The following is a 25330-nucleotide window of genomic DNA, read 5'->3' on the forward strand; positions in this document are numbered from 1 at the left end:
CTGCAGTCTTTGCTTGTTTCTTGGCATTGGTGTGTGAACTGAAGATGTGAAGGGAGATGGCCAAAAGCCACAATTCCTCTTTCTCAGCTGGCTTCAGTGTGAGACCTGAATCTCATGTCCCTGGGGAACTCTGGCCTTAGCCAGCAGCATTATGGATGTCAGGGTGATCTGTGAGTCGGTCTGTGCCAAAGGGATGGATAAAAACTCAACATCCCCATGGGGTATGGGCGCATATAATGCTGTGGTGGCACAAGAGACAAGTCCAGGAGAGACGCTTTGATGTGCTGACATTTTCAGCACTATCCAAGCCGGGCAGGAGCAAATACATCCTTCCTGGAGCTAGGTTTCTACATTTCCCCTATGGTTACCAAGCCAATGCCTGTTGTTCTGTTTGTTTTTTAAGGGTAAATCTCTTCTCAGACATTTCTCCTCTTCAGTTCCACCACTGGCTACTTGTCTTTGGACCAGCAAACCCTTTCCCATGGCGGAGACAGACAAGTGGGAACGGCCTGTAGAAGCTCTCTGACACACAATTTTATTAATTGACTGCCACACATTGTGTTTTCTTGAAAAAGGAAAAGAAAATGGTATTGCTTGTTCATCCAGAGGCAACTCAAAGGTTTAGTGTTAGAAAGGAGGAATAAAAACCTTTTTAACAAATGACTGAAAATAGAGAGAAAGAGAAAAAGCGGGGTATTTTGGCCTAGCTCGCTTTGTATTCAAACTCCTCTCCCAGCCCCTGTTGCCAATTTCCTATTCTTTCTGGCTGGCTGAGCTTGAATGCTCGCAGCCTTGTTAATCATTGTGCTCCGAGGTCTCGGGCCTGACCTCTATTTGAATAGCTCCACATTTCAGCAGTTTCACACCCACCAAAGGCTCCCCAACAATAGGCCATAATTAAAGCATGCTCGGGTCTTTTTCACCAGGTGCAGGACCCAATAGGCCTTTCTCTTTATTAAATTAGAGCTCACTCACACAGTCCCTTCCCCCCCTCCCCCAGACATAAAAGAGGCTCCACATTCACTGCAGAGCAAAGAGAACTACCAGCTCCCCATCCCCTCCATTTTTCTTTGGAAACATTTAGTTCCGGTCTTGACAGCTGCCTCAGAGAGGTCCTTTCTGAATGCCCAGTGGCTGAAAGGCTTTGGCTTAAGTTTAAAAAAAGGAAAAAAAAAGCAAACAAAACCCAAACTCACTTTCCAGTCACTTCCTTCACTGCAAACTTCAATAAAGGAAAGAGTGAGATGCAAAGTACTGTGAAGAGGGGAGATCTCTCTGTTCCCGTTTCCTTTTAATTACTCAGGCCACAATGGGCTTCTGAAGAGGAATAAAAGTAACAAAGTGGGGTTTTTTCTTTTGAAAGAAGAATTAAATCAGCCTGCTGAACCCAACCAGCCTGGGAGCGTGGACAGTGCTGTAACGCAGACTGTGAGAACTTTGTGGTGTGCCAGCTGAAGGTGCTGAGCCCACAGCCTCTGGGGAGAGGAGAGCAGCCAGCAGCTCAGCAGGTACAAATAAGGGAGAGAGGCAACACCGCCGCGAGAAAGGACAATGATTAGAATTGGATTCCCCATCTTCTGATGTTTCTAAGCCAAGCCCAGATGTACTTCAATCTAATGTAACTCTTGGGTTTAACAGTGTGTAACAGTAGCTGGCATTGCAGAGGAGGTCACACTGATCTGACTCACGGTCTCCAATAGCCCCTAAAATCTTGGAAGCTGGGATCCAGACTAGCAGGCTCATTTCCAGCGCGACATTTCCAGGTTTATGTTGTGTCAGTGACTTTAAAATTCTCTGGTAAATGACCTCAGCGATCACTGGATGTACTACTATGCCATTCAATATTAAAGCACAAGAGATTTTACTATTGATAGTGTGGTAGCATCTGTGTTGTTCAGGGGTTACCAAGAAAGTCAGAGCAACAGAACATTTAATGACTCAAGCGAGCCCAATTCTGCATTAAAGAGAAAGACTTCTGGTTACTTTCATGGTACCTGCAGCTGCTTCTTGCTCCCACGATTGGACCCAAGACCACATGAAGCTTCATGTGTTCTTACACTTCTGGTATAATCAGATCCCAAGCCCAAGCTCTACATTTCTTTTGCCATTTTTTTTTTCCTTCTTAACACCATCCTAGCCCAGAATTTTATATTGATAATTAAAAAAACCCCAACAAACAAGTAACAGCATGCAAAAATGCTCAACAACACAGTTAAGAGGATATTCAAATGCACAACGACCCAACAGAAGCTGTCCTTTTCTAAGAATTTCAGTATGATAGTAAGAGAAATTCAGCTATTAGCTGAAGGACTGAAACCTCAGATTTTTGCTCAGCTAGGCTAGATTCAGGATCCTGTCCCATGCTCCTAAAATTTTGCTCCTAAAATTTTACTCCAGAGCTCTCTACTCTGAAAGCACCCTACAACACTGAGCAGCCCAACTGCAATTCTCCTAACTACTCTTAATTAAAAATTACAAGTTCACTGAAGCTGAATAATGGGGTAAACACAGCAACTGCTAAAGATAACAGAGCAGCATGTAGAGGAGTTTGACGCTGAGGACACTGGCACTCAAAATGACTACAAAGCAGAACAGTTTGGCGGAACACAAACCCTGGAGGGAAGACGGGTGTTAGCTGACAAAAGCTGGGAGCAACTTACAGGACACGTAGGGTTTTGAGTCCCTTGAAAGCACCTTCTGCAATATGGTTGATGGAATTGTGGCTCAGTCGTAGCACGTGCAGTCCCCCAAGGTCTGCCAAGCTTCCCTCATCCAGCCTGGTTAGGTTGTTGTAAGAGAGTATTCTGAGGAAAAAGAACCAACAACATCCCTTGTCAATTCAACTGGCATTTTCCAAATTCCTCTGGACCAACCAGTGCCTGCCTTCCACAACCACCTTACAAGAGGCAACGTGTACTGGGTGGATACATAACATCTCGATTAGGAAGCAAGCCTGCAGTCTGCAAATATTCCCACAAGTTACCCCGGGGGCAGCCTGGATGACCTAAGGAAGCAGGAGGCATTTGGTACCCGGCTATAGGGAAGTCTCCTGTACAGGCAACAGAGAGAAGCTCCTCCAGAAATGAACGAGCAACAAGCTAATACACATGCTGTCAGTTATGGCAGGGACGAGCTACTCTTCCTCCTGTACGGCTAGGTTGGGGTCTGGGAGCACCACCCCTCAGTCCCTGGATGTACAGGTAACAGACACCAGTCCTGGCTGTGTTCAGTCCTCACTTCCATTTGGACTCCCTCCGAGATTACAGGAAAAAGCACTCCCCTCCTTCCCCACACCCTGCCAGGTGGGGAGCGACATCAAACAGATGGATTTTGAAGTTCACACGCGCTCTTGGCAGGGTCCAGACTTCTGTATTCAGGAGGTATCTTACCATTCTGCACTTGGGCACAGCGAGCCCCAGGCGTCTGGGTGTGCATGTCTGCACAGCCTGCTCCACCCCAGCTGAGAGCCAAAAGCATTTCACCACAAGGCAATTGAACACTTCCTTTCATGCACAGGAAGGAGGTACCTGTTGTAAACCAGCTGCCTTCCCTCCTGCTCCCCTTTGTTAAGGAGTGTACAGTCTGCTTGAATCTCCACTTACAAGTGACTAATATTGGAGGGTTGGTTGGTTGTTTTTTTCCTTGTTTTCCAACTCTCTTCCTTTTGCCTGTATTATCTCTAGTTTTGGGAAATTTTTTGAAGTGCTAGTCCTGTTGCAGTTTGGAAGCTGCTAGGAAGAAAGCTGGTTTTCTCTCCCAGACAGAGTGTAGGTGAGGCTTCTGAGACTTGACCACGGGAAGCTACAAGCCACTGCAGACACCTCACACACTGTGCAACCACCTTCTATGCAAGCAGTAAAGGCGCGGAGCTGCTGATGTTCAAGGCCAGCTTGGCTCATCAAATGAGGGGTAGGAGCAGGCAGTCACTGGTACGTGATCTTCAGCCTGAAGCATTCACCCACTACTCCCTGCTGCGAGTGAATTCCTCCCCACCTCTGGCTGTCACTGCAGCTGGGTAAACCCTGCAGGGCTACTGCCAGGTGACTGTGAGCAGCAATAGCCTCAGCTTTAAGGTGCCTGCACACTGACATGCGGAGTACTAAAAAGGAGCATTCAACTACTTGCCGCTACTCACATTTTCTCAAGCTTCTCTTTACAAAATGCAGTTGCATAGGATTTTTGAAAATACCGTAACAACCTGGGAGCACAAATCACTTCAAAAGATGTGAGGGTCTGGGCTGCTGAACTTCCCAAAAAGCGGGGTTAGGCAGCTTGGAACAAGCGCTAAAATCCTTCATTGTACAGACAAAAAGAAAAAAAGATCTCACTGAGTTCCAGATCTCCAAATTCCTCTTCTTACTGCCTGTTAGTGAGCCTGCTTAAAAATGTGTCTCGGGCTTGCATGGAAGTCACTGCAAAGCCAAAACCTAAGTCAAAACAGACACATACTCCAAAGCACTGAGTGTCATTTACTTGGCAAATGAGCTGTCCATCTTTTAGCTGTGTGAGTGGGCAGAGGGCAAGCTTTGGAAAAAAATCAGCAAAGATTAATGAGTCTGAAGAAGGTACGGGACAACATACTTTCATTCCTAAAAAAGTTGTAGCATTAGTTATGAAGAACTGGCATCCAGTCAAAATTATGTTCTCACCTGCGATTAAAGAATTTGCTTTAAAAAAGTGTTCAAAAGTAATCCTAAACCTGGCTGACAAAAAAAAAAATAGTTCATTTTGATTCTACATAGAAGAGTTCCTGCCACAACTGGTGAAGGTATGTTCCCCTCTGTTCGTTCTAACGTCACCTCAAGATGGACAGACAGCAGCGGTATTTAGGGGACTCTCTCAATGGCTGTATCCAGACGGAAGGTGGAAGGTTTCAGGAGCTAATGCACCTGGCAGTGGCTTCCTTCAACACGCAAGGGCTCTGCTCCCTGCCAACGGGACACGCCAATTTACAAATCAGTATGTTTCCCTCCTCAGCAGTTTGGATTATCTGGGTAGAGAGAAGTTAGCAAGAAGTCGCTTCCCCTACCTCATCATCTCTCTACGAGTGAGACAACACTAGAACAAACAAGTGGAGATGTTCGTCTACACACGCCTTCCGGCCTGGCAAGGAAGTGGGAAAGCAGCGTGTAAAAAGTGATACACAAAGGGGTTAACCAGAAACCTGTTGTGCAGCTGGGGCTCCTGCTGCCAGCCGGTTCCGGACCTGGTATCTCTAAAACATTTCACTCCCACTGACCAAACTATAGGTAAAAAGTGAAAGGAAAGACCCAGCAGCCAAGTCATCATTTACCTCTAATGAAATCCTATGCTCCAATTGTGAATTTTTCCATGATGTTGATGCCCTGCCACCTGACTGGTGAATACAATCAGCCCTTTCTCAGGCCCATAATAAGGGAAGAGCTCTCTTTCGTTGTTAGCTTTTCCATCAGACCAGAGCATGGGGTCACGTTTTCTCCCAACAACTGAAGGAAAGACAACTCATCCTTCAGATGACCACCTCCTTCCTTAGCACAGATAAGCAGGGGTCTGGCCACCTCTCTTTCTTGGGTCAAGAACTTTGAAATTAATTCCCTGTACCAGCACAGACTATTTTTTGATGACTGAAACCCAGCAGATTTAGCAATAGTGGAGGTGAGCTAGGATCTTTTAATTAGGAACAAAACATACACATTCAAAGAAGTGCACAGAGGCTGTCTAGAGGTATCTAACGCTTCCTTTCCTCACCCTTCAATTTCAGAGCAGATCTCTCCTACAAGTACTCTTTGGCGGTGGGAGTTTCAGTTAGGAGTATCTGATGGCTCCCTGCAGCAGCCTTACCCTAAAGGCAACACCTGCAAGAGCTTGTAATATTTTGCAGAGATTTGCGCTAACACCCACATAATCGTCTGTCGAATCTCAGCTAATGTCGTCTCTGGCCTCACACTCTAGCACAATCCTGTTTGTCAGGCCGAGCACGCCCCGGTGGCTCCTACCACCTCACCCCACCACCCATTTCCAAACCTACCCCATTCTGCACCAGGGCAAGTGAGTCCTGCACTGGGTTTCTGCAGTTACTGCAGAGGATGGCCTCTAGGCCAGGACAGCTCACCGTGAGCACTACTTGCTGGCACGAGATCCCAGTCCATACCTGACAAAGGACTCAGCATGACATGCAACCTCCAATCTAAACCTTGGGGGTTTGCAAAGACAGCGTCAGGTAGAAAAGACAAGTATAGTTCTCCCTAAAAGATCAGGTCTGCAAGATGCAGACCCTGCTTACCCTTCCCATCTGAACCCCAGCTGAAATAAAGCTTTAACAGAGGCACCAGGTATTGGGTCCCTAAGAGCAAAAAGCTCCCGGAGCCGTGCTACTAACACAGTGCCAGTGATTTGCACAGCGATTCCAGGGATCCAACTGCGCATGCCTTAGGAAGGCAGACTCCCCTTTTCTGATGCTGCATTCACTTGCAGACCATGGGCAGAGCACGGTGTCAATTCTGATCTGTTGCCTTGAAGATTTCCCCATTGACACTGCTTTAACCTAGTAGAGTATCACTTGAGGATCTGCACGTGAAGGAACTGTAGCTCTCTACAGCACTATGCCAAGCAAAGGAGCCCTTCAGGCATAGGCAGTTTCACAGCAATTTGAAAAATCAGGTTAATTAAACAATCAAATATTAAACCAAAACAAAAAATAAAGTATTTCTCTGTGCCCCCCCCCCCCCCCCAAATAATCCATATCTGAACAAATGATCTTGGTTCAACAGAATATGATGACTGGTCACTGGACTAACACTTTTAGTTCCTAACTTCAAGAAATGACATGTGTCACATTCACCTATCTCTGAATCCACATCCCAGAACACTAGGGACTCACAGCTCTCACAGCTGGGGAGAGAGATACCAACCTTTTGTCTGAGTCCACAGTGAGACCTCTGAAAGCGGGAAGCTGCTTTACCATACTGCTTTATGGTGGATAGGAGAATCCCCAACAACGTTTAACAAGAGATTTCCGAGCATCCAGCAGAATGAATTACAGTTCCGCTAACCACATGTGTCAAGTTCTCCAAAGAAAAAAGTTAATCTTTCCACAGTCCCACCGAGGGGATGACAGCTACTTCTGTAAATACTGCAAGCATCCATGTGTGTCTCTTCAAAAAAGCATTAAGCAGTGCCACAGACCCAAAAGACACCCTTGTGGGGCTGTCCTCAGCAGCAAGGCTTTCTTTCATTTATCAAAGAGACTGTATTCACAGCTGGAAATCTCAGGAGAGCAAAGTCGATGTATTTACTTTTCAACAACTGAGCCCTACAGGAAGGGTAAAGTGTAAACAGGAGAAACAAGGAGAACTGCCTTTAAAGGGCCAGATCTCTGCTGGTTAAAAACATGATTGTTCTTTGTAAATACAGAGGATAAAGCAAAGTTTCCTTCAGGCTGTACAGCCATTATATGGCAAGCCGTGAATGTCTTGTAACTAGCTAGCTAAAAAGCCTTGGCAAGCCGCAGATCACAAACTCTCCAGGTCTTTTGGCACTTAGTGGGTTCTAGTCTTTGTTTCTGGTGCAAACGTATTTTAGTCAGGTGCTCTGAAGGTCATAACATCATGAATAACAAGGGCATCACACAGGAGGCTGCAGTTCCTGCACTTCTACAGGCATTGACACAGCGGGAGCTGCCAGCCATGCCATTAGGAAAAATCCTTACTCCCCTTTCCTGCCAATGTTACATTAGCATCAAAACCTAACCAACCAACTGCAAAAGAAACCAACTTACAGCTCATGCAGCTTCTGACAGAAGCTCCAGCCATCAGGGTTGATGCGGGATATGGAGTTGTTACTGAGGTGAAGCTGGTGCAGAGATGAAAGGCCATAGAGAGAGCCACTGTTTACTTCTGTCAGGCTGTTATACTCCAGGTGGCTGTGGAGAAAAATCAGAAGGAATTGATAGATAAGAAGCACTGGTCAAATGCTGAAGAACTTCCAACAAAGATTAGCATTTCAGACATTCCTATACACCCTTCTAGATAACCCGTGGATAGGTGCATGTGTTGGCACTTCTTGTGCAAGTGAAGGACAGAAATTCAAGGACAACACAAAGGAAATTCCCAGCATGAACTGTGACTGCAGAGGTACGCTCCACTGCAAGTAAACTGGGCTTAAAGCATCACATTCATGTTCGTATTTGCAGAGTTTCAGTTGTGTGACAGCAGTGTCCAGCAATATGCTGCCTTGATCACTTGTGACCTTGCAAACACACTTGATAGCCAACCACATTGGAAGTTTCAAGCATTTCTTTGCAATGACTATTCAATTTGTTCTTTCATATGGAAAGACTACATCACTGCGATAGGCCAGCTTGGTTTCTAGGTATCCCAAGAGGCAGATTAATCAGGTCTGCAACACAGAGTTTCCATCTATCAATCAAAACAAATTTGCAAAAGCCAGATGACCTTTTATTTAAAGACCATTTGAAATGAGATCTTACTGAACATTCAAATAGTCAGGCTTTCAAAGGAATAACGCCACAGCCTGAAAAACAGGACATTTTTTTTTTAATCAAACACCTGCTAAAGCAATGAGCTTTAATAAACTGGGGTCAGCTAAACAGAAGCTGCTGTAGCAGAGCAGAGCTCTGTGCATGCAGGACATAGCCCAAGGGCTGGCACAGGTGCCCACAGGTTTGGATGGAAGTCCTTGCCAAAATGCAGAGAAGGACAGGACAGCAGGTGAAGTCTAGGCTGTTTAAGGGAAGACAGCCCATCCTTCCAACTTACAGAACTTGCATCTTGGCTAGACCCCAGAAAGCCCCATCAGTCAATTTGCTTATGTTGTTCCGCTGTAGTTTCAGGACTTCCAAGCTGTCCAGTCCCTGGAATGTCAGGCCTTCAATCAGGCGGATGCGATTCCGGTTCAGCTCCCTGAAATCACCAAGGCCATACAAGTTTATTAAATCCCAGTCCTTTCTCACGAAATCATCTGTGCAGCATACAATGGGGACAGCAATGCCAACAACTCCTCTGTCAACGGTTCCCAGGAGACAGCAGAACCACACCGGAAACTTTCAATCCCAGAGCCAGCCAGGGAAGTCAGCTGGGTATGATCGCTTAAATAAACTCACCCGGGGACAGACTTTCACTATAGAGAAATAACAGAGAGAGTGTAGTAATTCCTCTTCATCCCCCCTCTCTCTGCATTTCTTTTAAGCCATTTATCCTTTTCATCAATTTTCACACTTCATCTTCTCTCAAGCAGAGACACCATTTGAACCAATACAGTTAAACACCAGCATTATTTCCCCTACAACCCATTGTTTGTACAGGACTTGTGATCACCCGGTAAAAATGTGCTCTGAAACAAGCAGGTGCCATAACAACTATAAGCCCAAGAGGAAATTTTATGGCTAAGTTTGAAAAGAAAGCTTTCAGTTCCCCTGACAAATTTCACATTTTTTCCTATTGTAAGAAACTAATAAAGAGTGAAACGAGTTGTTTCCAATAACAAGGCAGTCTTAGTATTTTGTGTATACAAAGATCTCTGACTTGGTTCATTACATTTCTCTTCCCCCCCTGCCCCCTCGGGTCGGGAGGGACTCCTAAATTTTGGGAATACCTTTTTTCTGAATATCAATACAAACATCACCTATATCAAACAGTCGTATGGATTGCTAGACCCAGACATACCAAGTGAAAACCCAGTTCCATAAAGTCAGTGGAAAACTTCATCGACAGAATGTACTAAAGCTGAAGAGAGAGGTTTTGAAAATGGATACCGTTCCACACATACGAGACTAACCTAAGGGCAGTTCCCTATTCAGTGTTTGTGGGGAAGAAAATGGGGGAGGTTACATCATCAGAACTTGTTTTGGAAAATATGAGGAAGCCGCAGAAACTTTTAAACTTACTTTTTAACTGCCTAAAAAAACAACGTTGAACTTGCACCCGAGTGTAATTACAGTCAAGTAAGCAAACTTTGGAGAAGACCCTTGCCTTAGTGCACCTCCTAGGCTATTAGTGAACTATGCTTTGCCAGATGAAGAACTGTACACAAATTCTACAATGAATCAAGTCTGTATAACTTGCAATTCATTCAAGTTTATTTAGAGGGTTAAACAACGAGCTGTAAGATTGTCTTTAAGAGCACCAACTACTCCAACTTTCAGTGAAAACTGTGTTCCTAAACAGACCGAGTTGACCCTTTTCTTTATTGCAGTTTTGCACATGATCTCAGCCAATGGACAGTAACTTCCAACTGAGAGGCAACAGACTTAAGATGCATATGCTACTGCGTCACACTGTTTAATCCCAAATTGCCTATAAATCCTCCATGTGTGTAAGCACAAATGCACACTCATTCCTTAGACACATCTTGGCTTAAGGATCGGTCTCTCGGTCAAGAGGTTGCCATTTAGAGGTGTGAGTTCCAACAGCTTTTGTGGACTTCATGCTAACAGACACGTTAACCTTTTGCCTATCAGATTTGATGGAAAGGCTGCAATGGGCCTCAGGCTGGGCCCAGTTCTCCAACAGCAGCAGAAGGGAACAGCTAAACAATTAGTGCTACTATCTAACACATAAAGCATATTTATAGCTGCAAATGTCTCTGCATCCCCATGCAGCTCCTGCCATATGGACTGCAAGCAGGACACAACAACATGTGCGTTAATTCATCTAGACTGCTGTTTTCTCTGCCCAAACATCACCATGCAATTTAACAACCTTCCGTCATTGCTTTTTTTATTGCCACATAAAGGTGCCTGTGTGGTCTTGAAAAACTAACATGGTAGCTGAGCGCTGTTACTTGCAATAGAAACATCTTCCAAACCTCTCTTGTGCAACAGACACCAGCAGCTTTCAAGGGAATGGATTTGTCTTAGGCTGTCAAGCGCACGAGATGCTGACGCCTGCTGCAGCATCCCTCCCTTCCCACCTCATCAGAAGAATGGCCTGAAAAGCCAACAGTTAGAAGACAAAAAGGAGCCTCTCCCAACATGTTCTACTAGGTGCTGGCAGAGGACTACTGCACTGTGCATTCGAAGTTTTATAGACAGCAGGTGAGGAAGGGTGACATTCGGTGTGTATATCCCTCAGGGACATTTCGTCTCTATAAAGTGTGACTGAGCTTCATTAAGGTGCACATTTCTACTCACAGTTGTATTAGCCTGGGTAGCCTGAACGCCTTGACAGGAAGCTGAGTGATCCTGTTTTTACTCAGACGAAGTGTTAGCAGGGACCGTGACAGACTATCAAAAGCACCAGGCTCCAGGGTGCTGATTCTGTTGCTCCCCAGGTAGCTGCAATAAATCACAGCAAAGAAATGAACAGTTCTGTCACAAACTCCTTTTATCAGCATTTAGGTGGTCTCCAGACAGGCTGGTGAAATTACAAAGGTGGTTTCAGATCAATTGGCTTTCTGGCAGCACAAGGAGCACAGCGCCTTTCCCCAGAGCCATGTCACAAATGTGAAGCACACTTCCCAAGAGCTCCTTGATACCCTCCTACTTCAGCAAGACAACCGGGAGTGGAAGCCAGAAACTGGAGAATATTCCAGCGCAGGATGACTCTTAATAAATTCCCCATTTTTCCCTCCGCATCTGCCCCAGGGCTCTTTCTTACCTGGACCTTAGTCTTAGCCACAGAGGCTGTTTTCAACAGGACAACAGGCAAATATCAGTCACAACACCACTCTCTTATACCCTCTTACAACCGGGGCAGGCACTTAGGTGCAAACTCTAATGCAAGCAGATTATCTGTCTGCGCCTCTTCAAAGGTATCTAAACCACAGATTATTTTAGATTTCCCTGAACAGCCAAACATCTCTTTTGGGAGGGTGTTACTTTGTTTAACCCTGGTTTTCTTCAAATAACCAAAGAGAGATTTCTGGTCTTAACATTCAGTAGCCACTTCAATGATGAAACTGTCACCCCTCCTCCTCTCTTCTAGAGGTACATGAGCTGACCTGAGAAACAGCAGCATATACACTTCTCACTGGGGAAGAAACACAGGTCTGCTGCAGATTTCTGGCTTCTAGGTTTCCAGCTGTAAAGACACCCACACCTAAAGGATGCAGGACACCTTTTCTCTGTTGCAACATTCCCATGCAACACCATCAGTAATAATCTGCATTCTTTTACACATACATCAGAAACCAAAAAAGACAGGGCTCAAAAAATAACCTGACAGCAGGGATAACATGTTGCTTCCTAATTCTCCTTTGCCCTTAAGATCCTGACAAATAACCCCATAGTTTGTATGTTCGTTCCCCCTCCTTTTTTTAACGAAGGTTTGAGGCCCTTTTCTCTGCTGTGGTAACTCAACAAAAGCTGTTCCCAACAAGAAAAACTCACAGCTCCTTTATGTGAAGTCCCTGTGGAAAGCAGCCGTTTCGGATTTCCGTGATGTCATTGAAACTCAGGTCCAACGTTTCCAGGGTAACGTAGGGATTCAGTTGACTTGCTTCAATGCTGCGGATCCTGTTGTGATGCCTGAAACGGTCAGGAAGAGAAACAGATACAACTTAGTTCTCTTAGAAAAACAGAAAGAATAACTGAGGCCATAGCAGGCCCATGGGCTGGCCCCCGAATTCGTACCTAGGCTTATGGTGCTTCTTCAACAGCTTGTCTGAGGAGAAACCCACACCAGAGAGACATTCCCTCATCCCATGCTGTTTCTATGGCTAGAGAGACTAGCTCACAGGTATTTGCAAGCTTCCAGACACTTTTCTAATATGGTATAAGACTTCTCCCTTCTGTAGAACTATTTATTCCATTCATCAGCTTTTCTTCCAGTGATTTGGGCTCAGTCGCCTACAAGCCTGCACCTCCAGAATGGATTTATTACATGCAAAGACTGCAGGGCTGGATTTTAATCCCGCAGGCAAGGAGTACTTATCAATGGTTTAAGCAACCTGCCAATGTTTCACACAGAGAACGGGATTTTCAGAGCAGAAAACAGGTAAGTAAATATAATCTCAGCAAAAGTTACAAAACAACGTTTCCTTAATTCCTGAGGGTTCTTCTGAAAACTCCCAAATTCGGACTACATTACGCTGATCTGTAATGCACAGAAACTGTGTAGGAGGGCTGCAAATGTTATTGCAAATGTTTCCTCATCTTTTCCTGCCTTTGCCCTACTGTGCAATTAGGACAACTCTGTAGTGCCAGTGCTCTGCCCAAGCATCGACCGCAGGATCAGGCCCTGTAACCATCACCTGTGTTTGCTGCCTTACCAGCACCAGCCTGAAGGAGTCAATCTAATATTTTTCTTTAGAGAAGGTAATACAAACTCTCCTCAGGTTTTCCACAGCCATCAAACAGTTAAATACTCTACTCCTCATCTGTACTCAACAAGGTCTAACTAAAAATCCCCCCTTGAGTCCTTTCCTCTGACTCCTTCCTGGCCTGAATCAGTCGAGAGAACAGTAATCAATTAAAAAAAATACATGGTGCATTAGTCACAAGTAGAGCACATGCCTGATGTGAATTTAGACCAGTCACTGATATTACTGGCAAGGCTGTGAGGCACTCCAAACAGAGACGCTCACCAGACACTTGAGAACTTGCTGAATAATAAGAGATAGTAGGGAGGCTTCAGACAAGTACTGTGCCTTAATCCAGCCTGCTACCTACTGAGTAACCAAACGAGGATACAGCAGTCAGTGAAAGCACTCTTGAATGCAAACCAGGACATCCCAGCTCTCTTTCCGTTGAAACAAAAAACTAACAGATGAGCCAACCACAGCCTTCCAGGCACTGAAGCTGATGAGTGTCTAGGAGCCCATCTTCTCCAGCTTCACCCCCATTTCAGGCTCTCCCAGGGGTTCAGACACCCCCCTTGCAAAGAAAAGTCTCCTCCCAAAAGAAATAGCACACGGCAAGGGACCTGCTCCCTGCACTGTGATCCGCTCCTTTACCCTCCCTATTATTAAACCCAGATTGTTTCACCACCACATTTGCTGGTGTCTGTAATAGGAAGAGGGTAAAAACTCCATCTCCAGAACAATACCCTTTCTGGATGCTCACCCTTTAAACAGCCAGCACATGACCCTCGCTTATACTGGGGAAGCATTCGCAGAAATACTGCTCGGGCTTAAGAGTTTAAACGCTACTTAATTTTGGTGCAGGCCCACAAAACATTAACAAACAAATTTTACACTACTGTAGCAGCATGCTGATAATACAATGTTGAACGGTGTCAAGAAAATCAAAGGAAAGTCATAACTTATGTCCCCAAAGTGGTTATTCCATGTGTTACAGGCACACAAGTCTCTACAACCACAAACTGTCTAAGAGACAATGATACAGCTACTATCCAAATGACCAAGATTCTTTTACAGCTAGGAATAAATAATTTTCACATCTGCGTACACAGTAGAACAGAGGTCCAGTGAATTATGCTATAGTGGAAATTCAGGAAAGTACCTCAACACAGACGTAAGTGAAAGCAAAGCCCAAGCACGCTTTCTGGAGCTCTCCTGAAGCAGGGGCTCCGAGTTCATCTCTGATCTCATCTAGGCTGTGATGCTGAGATGAATCTGGCTGTGAATTAACAGGAAATGAAGGCTTGTACAAATGATTGTGGAGAATCTATAAATTACCTAACAATCCCAGGGCAAGGCAACTAAGTCTGCAAGGGACTGAGAGCACTGAGTGGGTTTGGACATGAAGTGCTCTTCAGAAGCCAATGTGGGGATTTTTTTTTTAGTATTAATATTTCTGTGCTTTAATTGCTCAACATACATCCAATCTGCCTGCCTGCCAGATATCCCATCCCAGAAGACAGGCTTTAAGAAGGGAAGAAAAGGACAAGGAAGAACTATTTCATTTGAGCCATGTTCGCAGTTTCCAGGTGACTTCTGTCCATTTGCCTCTTGCTTTTCATGTGCTACAGCTGGCAGATTAGATGGATGCATTATTTCACACAGGAAAAAAACAGGCTCGTTTCTCTCCCTCTCTCCATCTCCTTCAAACATGGGCTGACTCCAAATGTAACTCTCAGCTCTAAACACCATCCCCAGCGCCAGTCCCAGCTGGGGAATGTCAGACAGTTCGCTGCAAAGCGCTGCACCCTCTCAAAGCACTGCACTTCAAACAAAACCAGCCCCGCTGACTTTTCCTATACACAGCATGCAATATGAACGCAACATCGTCCAAACCTTTTACTAGCTTGCTTACATTTTATTTTTCATTCTTTCAGTAAAAGCTGAAATGTGATTTAACCGTTCCTGCTATTATTTCGATCCTTTCGGCTCGCCTGCCTTCCTTCCCAGTCTCTTATCGTAAGAGTGTTTTATAGAAAAAAAGAAAGAAAAAGAAAAAAAAAGCCCAGTGACTTTGCCTCTCCCCTTTAGCAGTGACTGGAAAAAGGCTGGATTTTTCCCAACTAGCTCCTTAGTTTAAGCTTCGTTGGCTTCAAAGGTGACAGATCAGATTTTAGTACCAATTGCCGAAAGCAGGCTTTAAAGCACAAATTAGTGGTGCTTCCACAACCAATTTGACTTCAGGTGTCTTTTCCTCTCCCCACTCCTTAGGTATCACAGCCTAGAAACAGCTTTCCCTGTCTCACTTCAGCCAGTGTTACCTCAAGACTATATGATGACAGGGCTTCGGTGTGAGATTGTGCAATTAGAGCCTGGAGCGGGAGCCAAGTCTCCCAGTTTCTATTCCCAGCTCTGGCACTGACTCATCTGCCTTGGGCAAGTTTCTTAACCCCTCTCTGCCTCTGCTTTACCAATGTGTATGGGAACGGACTAGGATGATGCAGGACTGCCTGCACCGCTAAGAATTTGGAGTGAAAGCAGCTCAAGGGAAAAAGAAATCAGAGGCACTAAGGAGACCATCCAAGCCCATTTGGGTTTGCTTGTGAATATGGGAGGATCTGGCTAAACCAGCTGCATTTCCCAGTTCATACCCAACCTCATTCCCAGAGACACCTCATTTGCAGCTAATGCAGATCTTGAACTGTAACATCTTGGTGCCAAACTAAGGTAACTCCAAGTCAGCAAGAGATTGCTTTCACACTCTGAGCTGCATACATATGGCACTTGTTCAGGAACTGCTTTGCCCTCAGGTCAGCACCAGCTACAGCCTCAAACAGTGAGAGGAGAGCTGGGGGAAGGAACCCTCCAGCCATCGCTGCTTAACCCACCCGCACCCCAGTTCGACACCCTGAGGTAGCGCAGCCTCTTAGCCCTTGCACTTTGCACCGCTCTTGAATAGACCCGTCGGGACTACAGGAGATTTGGATTAACCTCTGCCAGCTCTTTGCTGAACCAAGCCCATCAGGACCACGTCAGGAAGCAAACGCATGCTCTGTGCTCCTCTGGGCTGCTGCAAGACAGAAAAACAAGCAGAACATTCCAGCGAAGCCGAAGCGTGTTTGGGTTTGCTCTAAGTGAGGAGGGAGCCGAAGGGGGTGGCAGGGAAACAACAGGTGGCACAAAGTCAAAAGCTTGCAGCATTTCCAGGAATCTCGGCTTGTATTTTAGAGGTAAAGTTACACTTTAATCCCGGTGGGTTTCCTCGTTTGAAACATCTTTGCGAGTATTTGATAAACAGGCTGTGAAACATTTTCCACCAAACCTAATAGGAGAAGAATTCACCTTCCTCTTTGCAGCAAGTCTGTCCTTTGGAGAACACTAATGAGTTTAATTTAGACCGTGGCTTCAAACTCCTTGTGTGAAATCGATGCAGAGAGCAGCACAAACATGCTCCTTTGTTGCTCGAGCCACATTCACTTCCCCTCAGCAGCTGCCCGTTAGAAAGCTGACAGCGGAAAATCAAAGCAAGCAGCCCCTCAGATGGGAACCTACGAGGGGCTTTGGTGGGACCGATTTAAATACAATCAGCACAAAACCTCCTGGTTTAGACAAAGCTTGAATTAAGGCTGCCTTGGCTGCTGGGAGTCTGCAGAGCAAATGTTTGGTGTGAAGTGAGGCTAAAGGCAGGGAGAAGTCACATGCTTGGCCTTCATGTGGTATCAGCTTACAGATCTGGCTGGGCTGAAGAAAAAAAAAAAAAAAAAAAAAAAGGCAAGCCGTAGTACAGCAAACCTATTAAACCAACACCTGTTATAGGCATCAAAAATAAAATCAAGCTTCAAAAGAGAGGCTCTGCACCTCGGGTAGGTTTCTATTAATATGCCAGCACATTTTTCAAAATTAGCATACAAGGGAGATCACAAGACCAGAAACAGAGAGATTAAGAAGTTCAGGGTTTGGTTAATATTTCCATACTGGGAAAGTATTGAAAAAACTAAGTGCTGGAGCCAGAAAGAATTACGGGGTTTGCTACTGAAGGACAGGCAAGGTTTGGTGTCAGAGACAGGCCATGCAAAGAGAGCGAGATCAAAGGCACCGTAACAGGAGATGGATCATATACACTGTGACTAACCCATGCCTGGAATTACCTGCCCTCCTCCACCTTCTCAACTCAGAGGAGATCTAATATTGATCCTCCTGGAAACACTAAAGAAGATTCAAGACATGGTTTCCTAAACCCTCACCTTAGATGATCTGCCATCTGACTTTAGCCCATCACCCACACAAAAAATAAAATAAAATAAAATCACAGTTTCAGAGCCAAATGCAATGCCCGAGCAATTTTCCCAACATGGATGAAGAGAAACCGACAACCTGGAAGACGCATTCGTGTTTACAACAGCAACAACAGAAATGTTTCTGGTTTTTCTGGTCACCTTATTACAATCAATAACTGAAGGTCTGTCCCAAGCAATTCTTATTAGCGTATGGGAAGAAGGAAAACTGACAATGTCACTGGGACCTGGACATCAGCTTCTACTCAAAGTTCATACAGTTTTCAAATGCAGAACTTCTTACACGTTCTTAACATTTTACTTGTAAATTTCTTTTTTGCTTCCAAAGACTTTTTTTACAGAAAAATTCCTGTTCTGTACTGTAAGTTGTGAAAGATCTGCTTCAGAGCAGTGAAGCTCTCTCTGCACCAGCAGATGAAGCAAACATGCAGGTGACATGCTGGAAATCTGTGGCACATCATCCTCTAGTTCTTCACATGAGACCTTCCCTGAAAAACTGAACTGCCCAAAGTTAACAAGTCCTCATGCTTCCCAATTGCTCCAGGAAAGCCTCGCTAGCTATAGGACACTTTGCACTGTCATGTCAGCCTTGCCAGGATAATCCATGAGGTGCAAACTTTTGTACCATTACAAGAATGTACATTTTTATCCAACACAACATGCACTTATTTGCTTACAGGAACAGCTCTGCTGTCAGTTCAGAGTAAGGCTGCATGGGTTATTGTCCGGGCAGGAAGCAAGGATGCATGCAAGCAGCCCCCACTTTTCTCAGATGCTCTGAATCACTCCTTCCCTGAGGAATCCTGGCGGATTCCCAGGCTGCTGCAGATACAGCTCTGTTTGTTCAGGTGCTGACTGCACACACAACAAGAGCAGAGCAGTGGCAGGCCAACCAGCCACTGCATTTTAGGGTCAGCCACAAAAAAAAAAAAAAAAAAAAAAAAAAAAAAAAAAAACCACCACCCAAAAAAAACCCCCCAACACAAAACCCCCCCCCACCCAAAACCAAACTACCCAACATACCACCAAAAAAATCCCCTTGCGTAATTTTTACAGGTATCCTAACTTTCTCTGAAAGGTTTACATGCTGTGCCTGAGGCTGTATGTCAGGATCTACCCTCTCCCTAGTACTCCTTCAGAAAAAGATCTTTCTAAGATGCAGCAAACAAAATCTGTGACTATTTTACACTTTTTTCACTTTAAAACATCATATAGAAGTGTAAAGCAAGAACAGACTGACAGAGCTATTCCAACTGTATCAAACTATGGCAGAAAGTCCAAAGACATCTCTCCATCTGCTGTACATTAGCTTCAAAACAGATATATTTCAGGGGGCTTTCATTCATCAGGTCATGTTCTTGCCCTGCGTTGGTGGTTTAGGCTGGACAAGCATGAAGCAAACCACAGCTATACGCAAGCTGGGACAGACAAGAGGTTCAAAACCCAATAGTTTTACTTTTTTTCTTTCTTTTTTTTTTTCCCCCTTTAAGGAGGAGGGGGTGGGAAAAAATGCAACCTTTCATGGAGAAGTGACTGCATCTCTGTTCAAGGTCATGGATGTTTAGAGTCAGAAAGCAGTCTGGGAGCTGAGATCTGCTAATTCATCCCCTTTGGACCTGGGAACTGCAGCCACCTGCAAGTCAAGTCAACGACACTGCAAAGGGCTGTGTTACGAACTCCTTATTCCCACAAGCAAATTATTGCACAAATAGTTCCACTGCAGTCAAAAGGGCTATTCATGTGAGACCAGAGTGACTCAAGGGCTATGTTTTCACTATCTATTAAAGACTATGCAGTGGCCACCCACAGGACCCAACTCATCTGCCTCTCACGTTGATGGACTGCAACCACTGACCCCGGTGCAGGCCAAGTGTGGCCTGAGAGCATCCTCAGGCCCTGGGTACCTAATCATGGGCAGATGTTATCCTCTTGCCAGGCACACCCTCAAAGCTCTTTCATAAGGCAGACACATGGATAAGAGTTAGGCAGAGCTCAAGCGTGCTCTTTGGAAGCTGACTTTCCTAGCAGCTGGACATAAGCAAGGGCCTGGATCTGATGAACATTCATTAAGGGCTTTTGTTGGGTTCAGTATAAACTGCAAAAAGCAAAGCCTTTTTTCTAATGTAACCAAAACCACCACATCTAGTGAGATACATATTCTCTGAGGATATTTGCACTAGCAATGTTTACGTAAACTTTCTGACTTGTTAGATGACCTTATGCTGTGTGTTAGATCCACTGAGGTAAGCGATGTGATTTTTAAAAGCTTTCTCCCTGACTTTGATCAGCATTTATTCTCACTAGGCTTTTTTGACTTGCCACCATATGATTTTGGATATTTTTTGCAATACGCAACTTCCTAGGCCTTTGGCAGTCATTCCATTAACAGAGCAAAATGTGTGGGACAGGCAAGATTAGAAGTTAGTCATCTTTAAAACAGAGGCTGTCTTATCTCTTCAGCAGATTACACAACCTGTTATGACATCAAAGCAAATTAAGATTCATGAAGACAAGCCAGCCTCTGTTATGGCCACAGTCCCCTCATCAGCAACAGGGTGGTTCCAAGAGGACCAGAGTTTCTGCTCTCTTCTGGTTACACTGGATGTTTCATGAAGAATGTGCTCTGCAGAGGCCTTTCAGATGATGTATTCACAAAGAGCACAGATCCATTAAGAAGGCTATGCAAAGCACCTTTCATTGTCTGTCACAGCTTCTCTGTAAGGAGCTTTCCTGACCTTTTATGAACTCAACACCAGAGCACAATCTCATCTCCCTGCATGCAGCTCTACCTCAAGATATCTCCACGATTATCTTCAGTCACAGTGTGCATCCCTCAATGGGATGATGCACCTGCTAGGGTTGGGGCCAGGTATCTTCAGCAGGGACTGTCCAACTTGTAATGCAGTTTGACCGCTTCTCTGGCACAAGGGGGGGAGAAGACCTTTAAGTCACTGAACATAACCCATGCCATTTTGAAACAGCCACTTTGTGAACACTCATAGCTGTGCTAGTCTTTCAGCCCCTTCTTCTCCAGTTCTCAGTCCAAACCACTGCTCTTGTCACTCTCCATCTTCTCACATTCCCTGACCTCAGTCTGGAGCAAGCACTGAGAAAGGCTGCACAGGAGAGGAGAGGCCCTGCTGAGTGCTGAACTCTGCTAAGAAGGAGCAGAATTGTCCTATGGGAATAGAAAGGAGAGAGTCATATAAGGTAAAATGGCAGTTTTCATACAAGAACGCAGGAAACCACATGGCTCTGCACCAGCTCTCTGAATGGGGTCGTAGGGCTCAGCAGAGCGTCTTTGAAGGAAGGGCTACATCAGTACTTGAAAGGAGTCATTCAGTTGCTGGCAGATGACAGTCAGGTCAGTGTTGCTATGTTCTGTATCTTATGTCTTTGGTCCACTACTCTCTTGCTCTGCCACTGGCTTTCCCTCTTGCACTTTTACCTCAAGGGCTTCCTTCTGCTGCTGATACATGCCAGCCAAACTCAATTTTCTATCATAAATTAAGCGCGTAAGCCAGTCCTCGAAGCTAAGAAAGGGCTCAGCTTCGCCCGCACCAGTCTGCTGCTCTGATGAGTTCCTGCTCTCCACAGGACCCAGCACAAGGAGCCACTCCACGTCAGGGCTGCTGCCTCGCCCCCCACACCCTTATCACTGGCCTCAGATGAGTCAGGTTTGTGACAAGGAAGAACAGAAACCAAGAATCAGACCCAGCCCAGATATCAATTTAACTAGCCCAGAGCAGAGGCTGGGGCAACTATCCTGTCCCACTTGCAAGCAGAGACAGCAGCCTCTTTTCATTTTCATTGCAGGGAAGTTTTGTGCTTCTAATCAACAAGGGCAGCATTTTCATTTGAAAGCCAATAGGGTCCAGGATCACAGGGCATGCAGGCACTTTTATCCTTAAACCCTGATGCTGATTTTAGTTTCTCTTTGTGTAATAAATGATCAAAGTAAAGAAGCTCCACCACAGCCTAGTGAGTGCATGTGTTTTGTGGATGGCTTTGTTTTGCTTTTGTCTCTCTGCAGGAGTGAGGAGGAGAAAATACATAAGTGGAGCAGCAATTTAAGTGCAAACCAAATGTAATGGCTCTGCCCATGATGCTATAAGATTAATCCAAACTGTAATTGCAAGCAGACTTCTTGATAGCATGCATTGCTTATGCCTGAAAGCCATGATGTGACACAGGGGCTTTTCCCACCTTTGACAGGAGCACAATGAAAACAGGTGGATTTAACTACACAAGAGCTCTGTGACCCTGATGCTAAGGCAGGTAAATAAAGGACAACGCACTTGAGTATACCTACTCTCCAGACTCTCAAAGTCTCATGGAACTTGTAGCAGAAGTCTCTAAAAGACTTGCTCCTTGAAGAAGGCAGCAGTTAGAGAAACATTTTTGACTGGCCAGTAGAACTTCTGTTAACACTTTAGAGATGTAGATAGGCTGGCTGGTTAGTCTGTTCCAACATGACACACACTTGTGCTCTGTTGAAAGGGCTTATCTGTCTTGTCAGCAAGGTCACCAGAACAGGGATAGCCTCTGGGCAGGCTTCACTGTGAGCTCTGCTCTGCTGAGACTGTTCAGCCTGCAAGAAAGAATGGCTCCTATGTGGAAAAGCCGTGGTCAAGTTAGCAAAGGAAACAGCTCTTAACAAGTCTAGGCACCCTGTTATTAACAAAGCACGCCAAGTAGGAAGGATGGCTTCAGGAAACTGCAGAACAAGGTGTCAAAAGGTCCAGGGAATAGAAAGTTTGAGCTCTGAAGTAGAACTGCTATTGTGCTAAGCCAGGCTGGTGTAAAACACTACCTGTTCAGGCTTCCCTAGAGCAGATCTTGTAAAATCAGCAGTAAGCCTTTACCACCACTCAGCCAATAGGTTCTTCAAGCTTCTTTAATAAGATAATTTAGTTATTAAACTCCTCTTATTTTGAAAAAGATGACAGCTGCCTCAAAAGCATAAACTGCGGGGGGGGGGGGGGGGGGGGGGGGGGGAACAAAACCTTCAGTAAGACTACCAAAAGGTGTTCCTTTTCCAGGGCACCTGAAGAATTACAGAAAGTCCAATCCTGTTCCCTGGTTGTTTACACTAATCACCCCTCTGCTCGGCAACTCCTTCCATTATGGACTGGACAGGAAAAACATTTTAAGTCTAAAAACAATCAGCCATTTATAGACTTTTTTTCTTTTGCCATCAACTCTTAATTCTTCCCCTCTCCCCAACTTATTTTTCTCTGTTCAGATCTGACCACTAAAACAGTTGTCTTTTCACTTGTACGCCCCTGCACTCCTGTTTCATTTTCCAGCTGCTGTTGCTATTTTCCCTGATGTGCAATTGAACATTAAATGGTTTGACAGGCAGAACATGTACTCACCTAACCACTTATCCCCAATCAATATTCACATGGAATTCCTGTTAACAAGCAAGAGTTATGCACACACTTGGAAGGGAGGGTGGCTTCTTAAGTGATCACTTCATCTAAAGGTATGACCGATCACTTTCTCATCTACCTCAAGCAGCAATCAGATTTTCCACCCCGCATACCCCAGAAGGGCTGTTTTTGCAAGAGTAAGTTCCTAACATTTGATGTGATCTCTCTTGCTCACCTCTGCAATTAATTGGGGAATTCAACATGGGTAAAAAGTAACAAAAAATCCAGCACATAGCCAGCTTTTATTCAGTTAAAAATAAGCTTTCTAGAGATTATTTGCTAAACTTTTCCAACCTAGACATGGCAGGATCACATTTTAGTGAACACAGTTTACACTAGTGTTTCTTCACCCTGAATTACACACTATTCCTAATGGTGCTAGTGGAAGCAATGATGGAAGCGCTAAGCACTGTACAGAGCAGAAGGTAAATGGCAAAACTGATGTTTTACTCTCTGGGCTTTGAACCACATGGGCAGGATTCATTTTTTAACACCTCTGCTGAAACAGTTTTAGCCTTGTTAGAGGAACTAAAAGACACTGCCTGTTCCCCAGACTTCCAGGATGCTTGAAAGTAAACAAAATGGAAAGATTCTGAAAGTGCTTTATGGCACCACGCTTCGCAAAAAATAAAAATTAAAATTACAATTCTACCCCGACTCCTGTTCTTGCTCCTCACTAGGCATCTATTTGATGCTCTGAGCAAGCACCACCAGTCTAACAACCAGGATAAACTGATGACCAGTAATGAGCACTAACGGGGCAATCTCAGGAGGGAGGAAAGCACAGAAAAAACACAAACACATTCTGATAGTTCCCCGATTTTGTGTGATTTAGTTACAAAACTGAATCAGCCAAGCTTTCAGAGAGAAAAACAGGTAGACAAAAAAAGATAAATTATTTAACTTGCTTTTATTGCAGCTGCAACTCAGCTTTACTCACCCCTGAACAACCTAAATTGCCATTACTAGCAGTTTTTAGGCAGGAAACTCCAGTATGTTAAAAAAACTTTACACTCAGCAAGTTATTTATGTTTGAAATCTGCTCAGCCTGTGAAGACCAACAAAGTAATTGCTTTTGTAGATAGGTGCTTTATTTGCCATATGCCATTAAATGAGACAGTCAATCTACCATAGATATTAATAGCAGCAAGTTTGGACTATTCTAAAGCTCAAATATGAGGCTATTTTTCATATTGACCTTAACAAAAGATCATGTTTGCAAATGACCCTAACAACAAATCTAGACTTGGTCTGCAGAGGGACAGAACCTGGAAACCATCTTGTGCATTGTACATGACACGCACCTGCCCTCGAACAACCTACCAGAAGATGCTTTACCTTCACGAGGTACATCTGCCCTGGGGCAATACCTGCTCTTCCCCAAACAAGAATTTAACTTGGTCTCGGAGCGTGATAAGTATGTGGGACACACACAAAAAAGACAGACACGGTTCCACCATTCCAACTCCTAATCTTGTGCTTTGTCCCGCAAGACCACTTGTGTCCTCTCCTTCCTCCAGAACAAACACTAACCTAGCATGGCCTGCTAAGCAGCACAACGATGTCCGAGCAGACCTAGCCCAGCTCGAAGCAACTCTCTACCCACCGAAGAAGCTGCCACAGCTGCAGAGAACAGTGAACTTCAGTAGTAAATACATAATCAAGTAGCCTCAAAGGGTAAATGGTATTCCATGAGCTGCCACCAACTTTCACTATCTTTTTTCCTCTGGCCAATTTTTACACTGCTCTATACATGCCCAGAATGCTTTCCAATGCTCTTTAGTTGATTCTGATGACTACAGGCTTTACTGCTGTTGCTTTTCTAGAAGAAATGATTACTCATTTCCCTGGAATAGCCTCAGATCCTTTGCCATTTCCATGCGCTCACATTGTATCTGAAAGCTTGAGGACATGCAAATGATTACAACAGTTCCAACGGCCCAAAAGAGAAGTCAAAACAGCACCTCTTCTGGTGCTTGGGAGCACATGATTAATGAGAATTTCCTCCACTGGGAAAGGCTCTTGCAGCCTTTGGCCTCAAAAACTAGCAGACTCTGCACACCAGAGCCTTACTATGAAATCTGAGCAAAACAAACAGGAGAGGTGGGTTTCAGAATATTATGCCTGTACGTTACTTGCATGCTGCTTGCATACTGAACAGCCTGACTGCCAGTATTCCTTCTGTTCACCTTTCTACATCAATATATTCACATCCAAAACCAGAAGCTGGGTAGTGTAGCCTGTAGCATGGACCAAATCCTCAGAGAGCAACTCGCTCTCCAGCTGCTGAGGGGAATTGCTTGAGTAAACACTGGAGAATTGCTCTCTGTAGACATTACACCATATAGGAACTGATGCAAGCAG

At 44.8% G+C, this 25330-nt stretch overlaps 1 protein-coding gene across 2 annotated transcripts in view; it reads right to left on the reverse strand.

Annotated features, from left to right (window-relative positions):
* The window catches only part of LRIG1 (leucine rich repeats and immunoglobulin like domains 1), a 94340-nt gene that overhangs the window by 21158 nt on the left and 47852 nt on the right, over window positions 1–25330 (reverse strand). For both annotated transcript variants that reach the window (XM_037387327.1, XM_037387326.1), the window contains exons 4-8: window positions 12326–12463; window positions 11129–11272; window positions 8757–8900; window positions 7757–7900; window positions 2661–2804 (exon numbers count right to left, since the gene is read on the reverse strand). In XM_037387327.1, the coding sequence (XP_037243224.1) occupies window positions 2661–2804; window positions 7757–7900; window positions 8757–8900; window positions 11129–11272; window positions 12326–12463 (714 nt within the window). The remainder of the gene's footprint in view (window positions 1–2660; window positions 2805–7756; window positions 7901–8756; window positions 8901–11128; window positions 11273–12325; window positions 12464–25330) is intronic.

The sequence above is a fragment of the Falco rusticolus genome, chromosome 4 (genome assembly GCF_015220075.1).
Source record: "Falco rusticolus isolate bFalRus1 chromosome 4, bFalRus1.pri, whole genome shotgun sequence".
NCBI classification, from domain to species: Eukaryota; Metazoa; Chordata; class Aves; order Falconiformes; family Falconidae; genus Falco; species Falco rusticolus.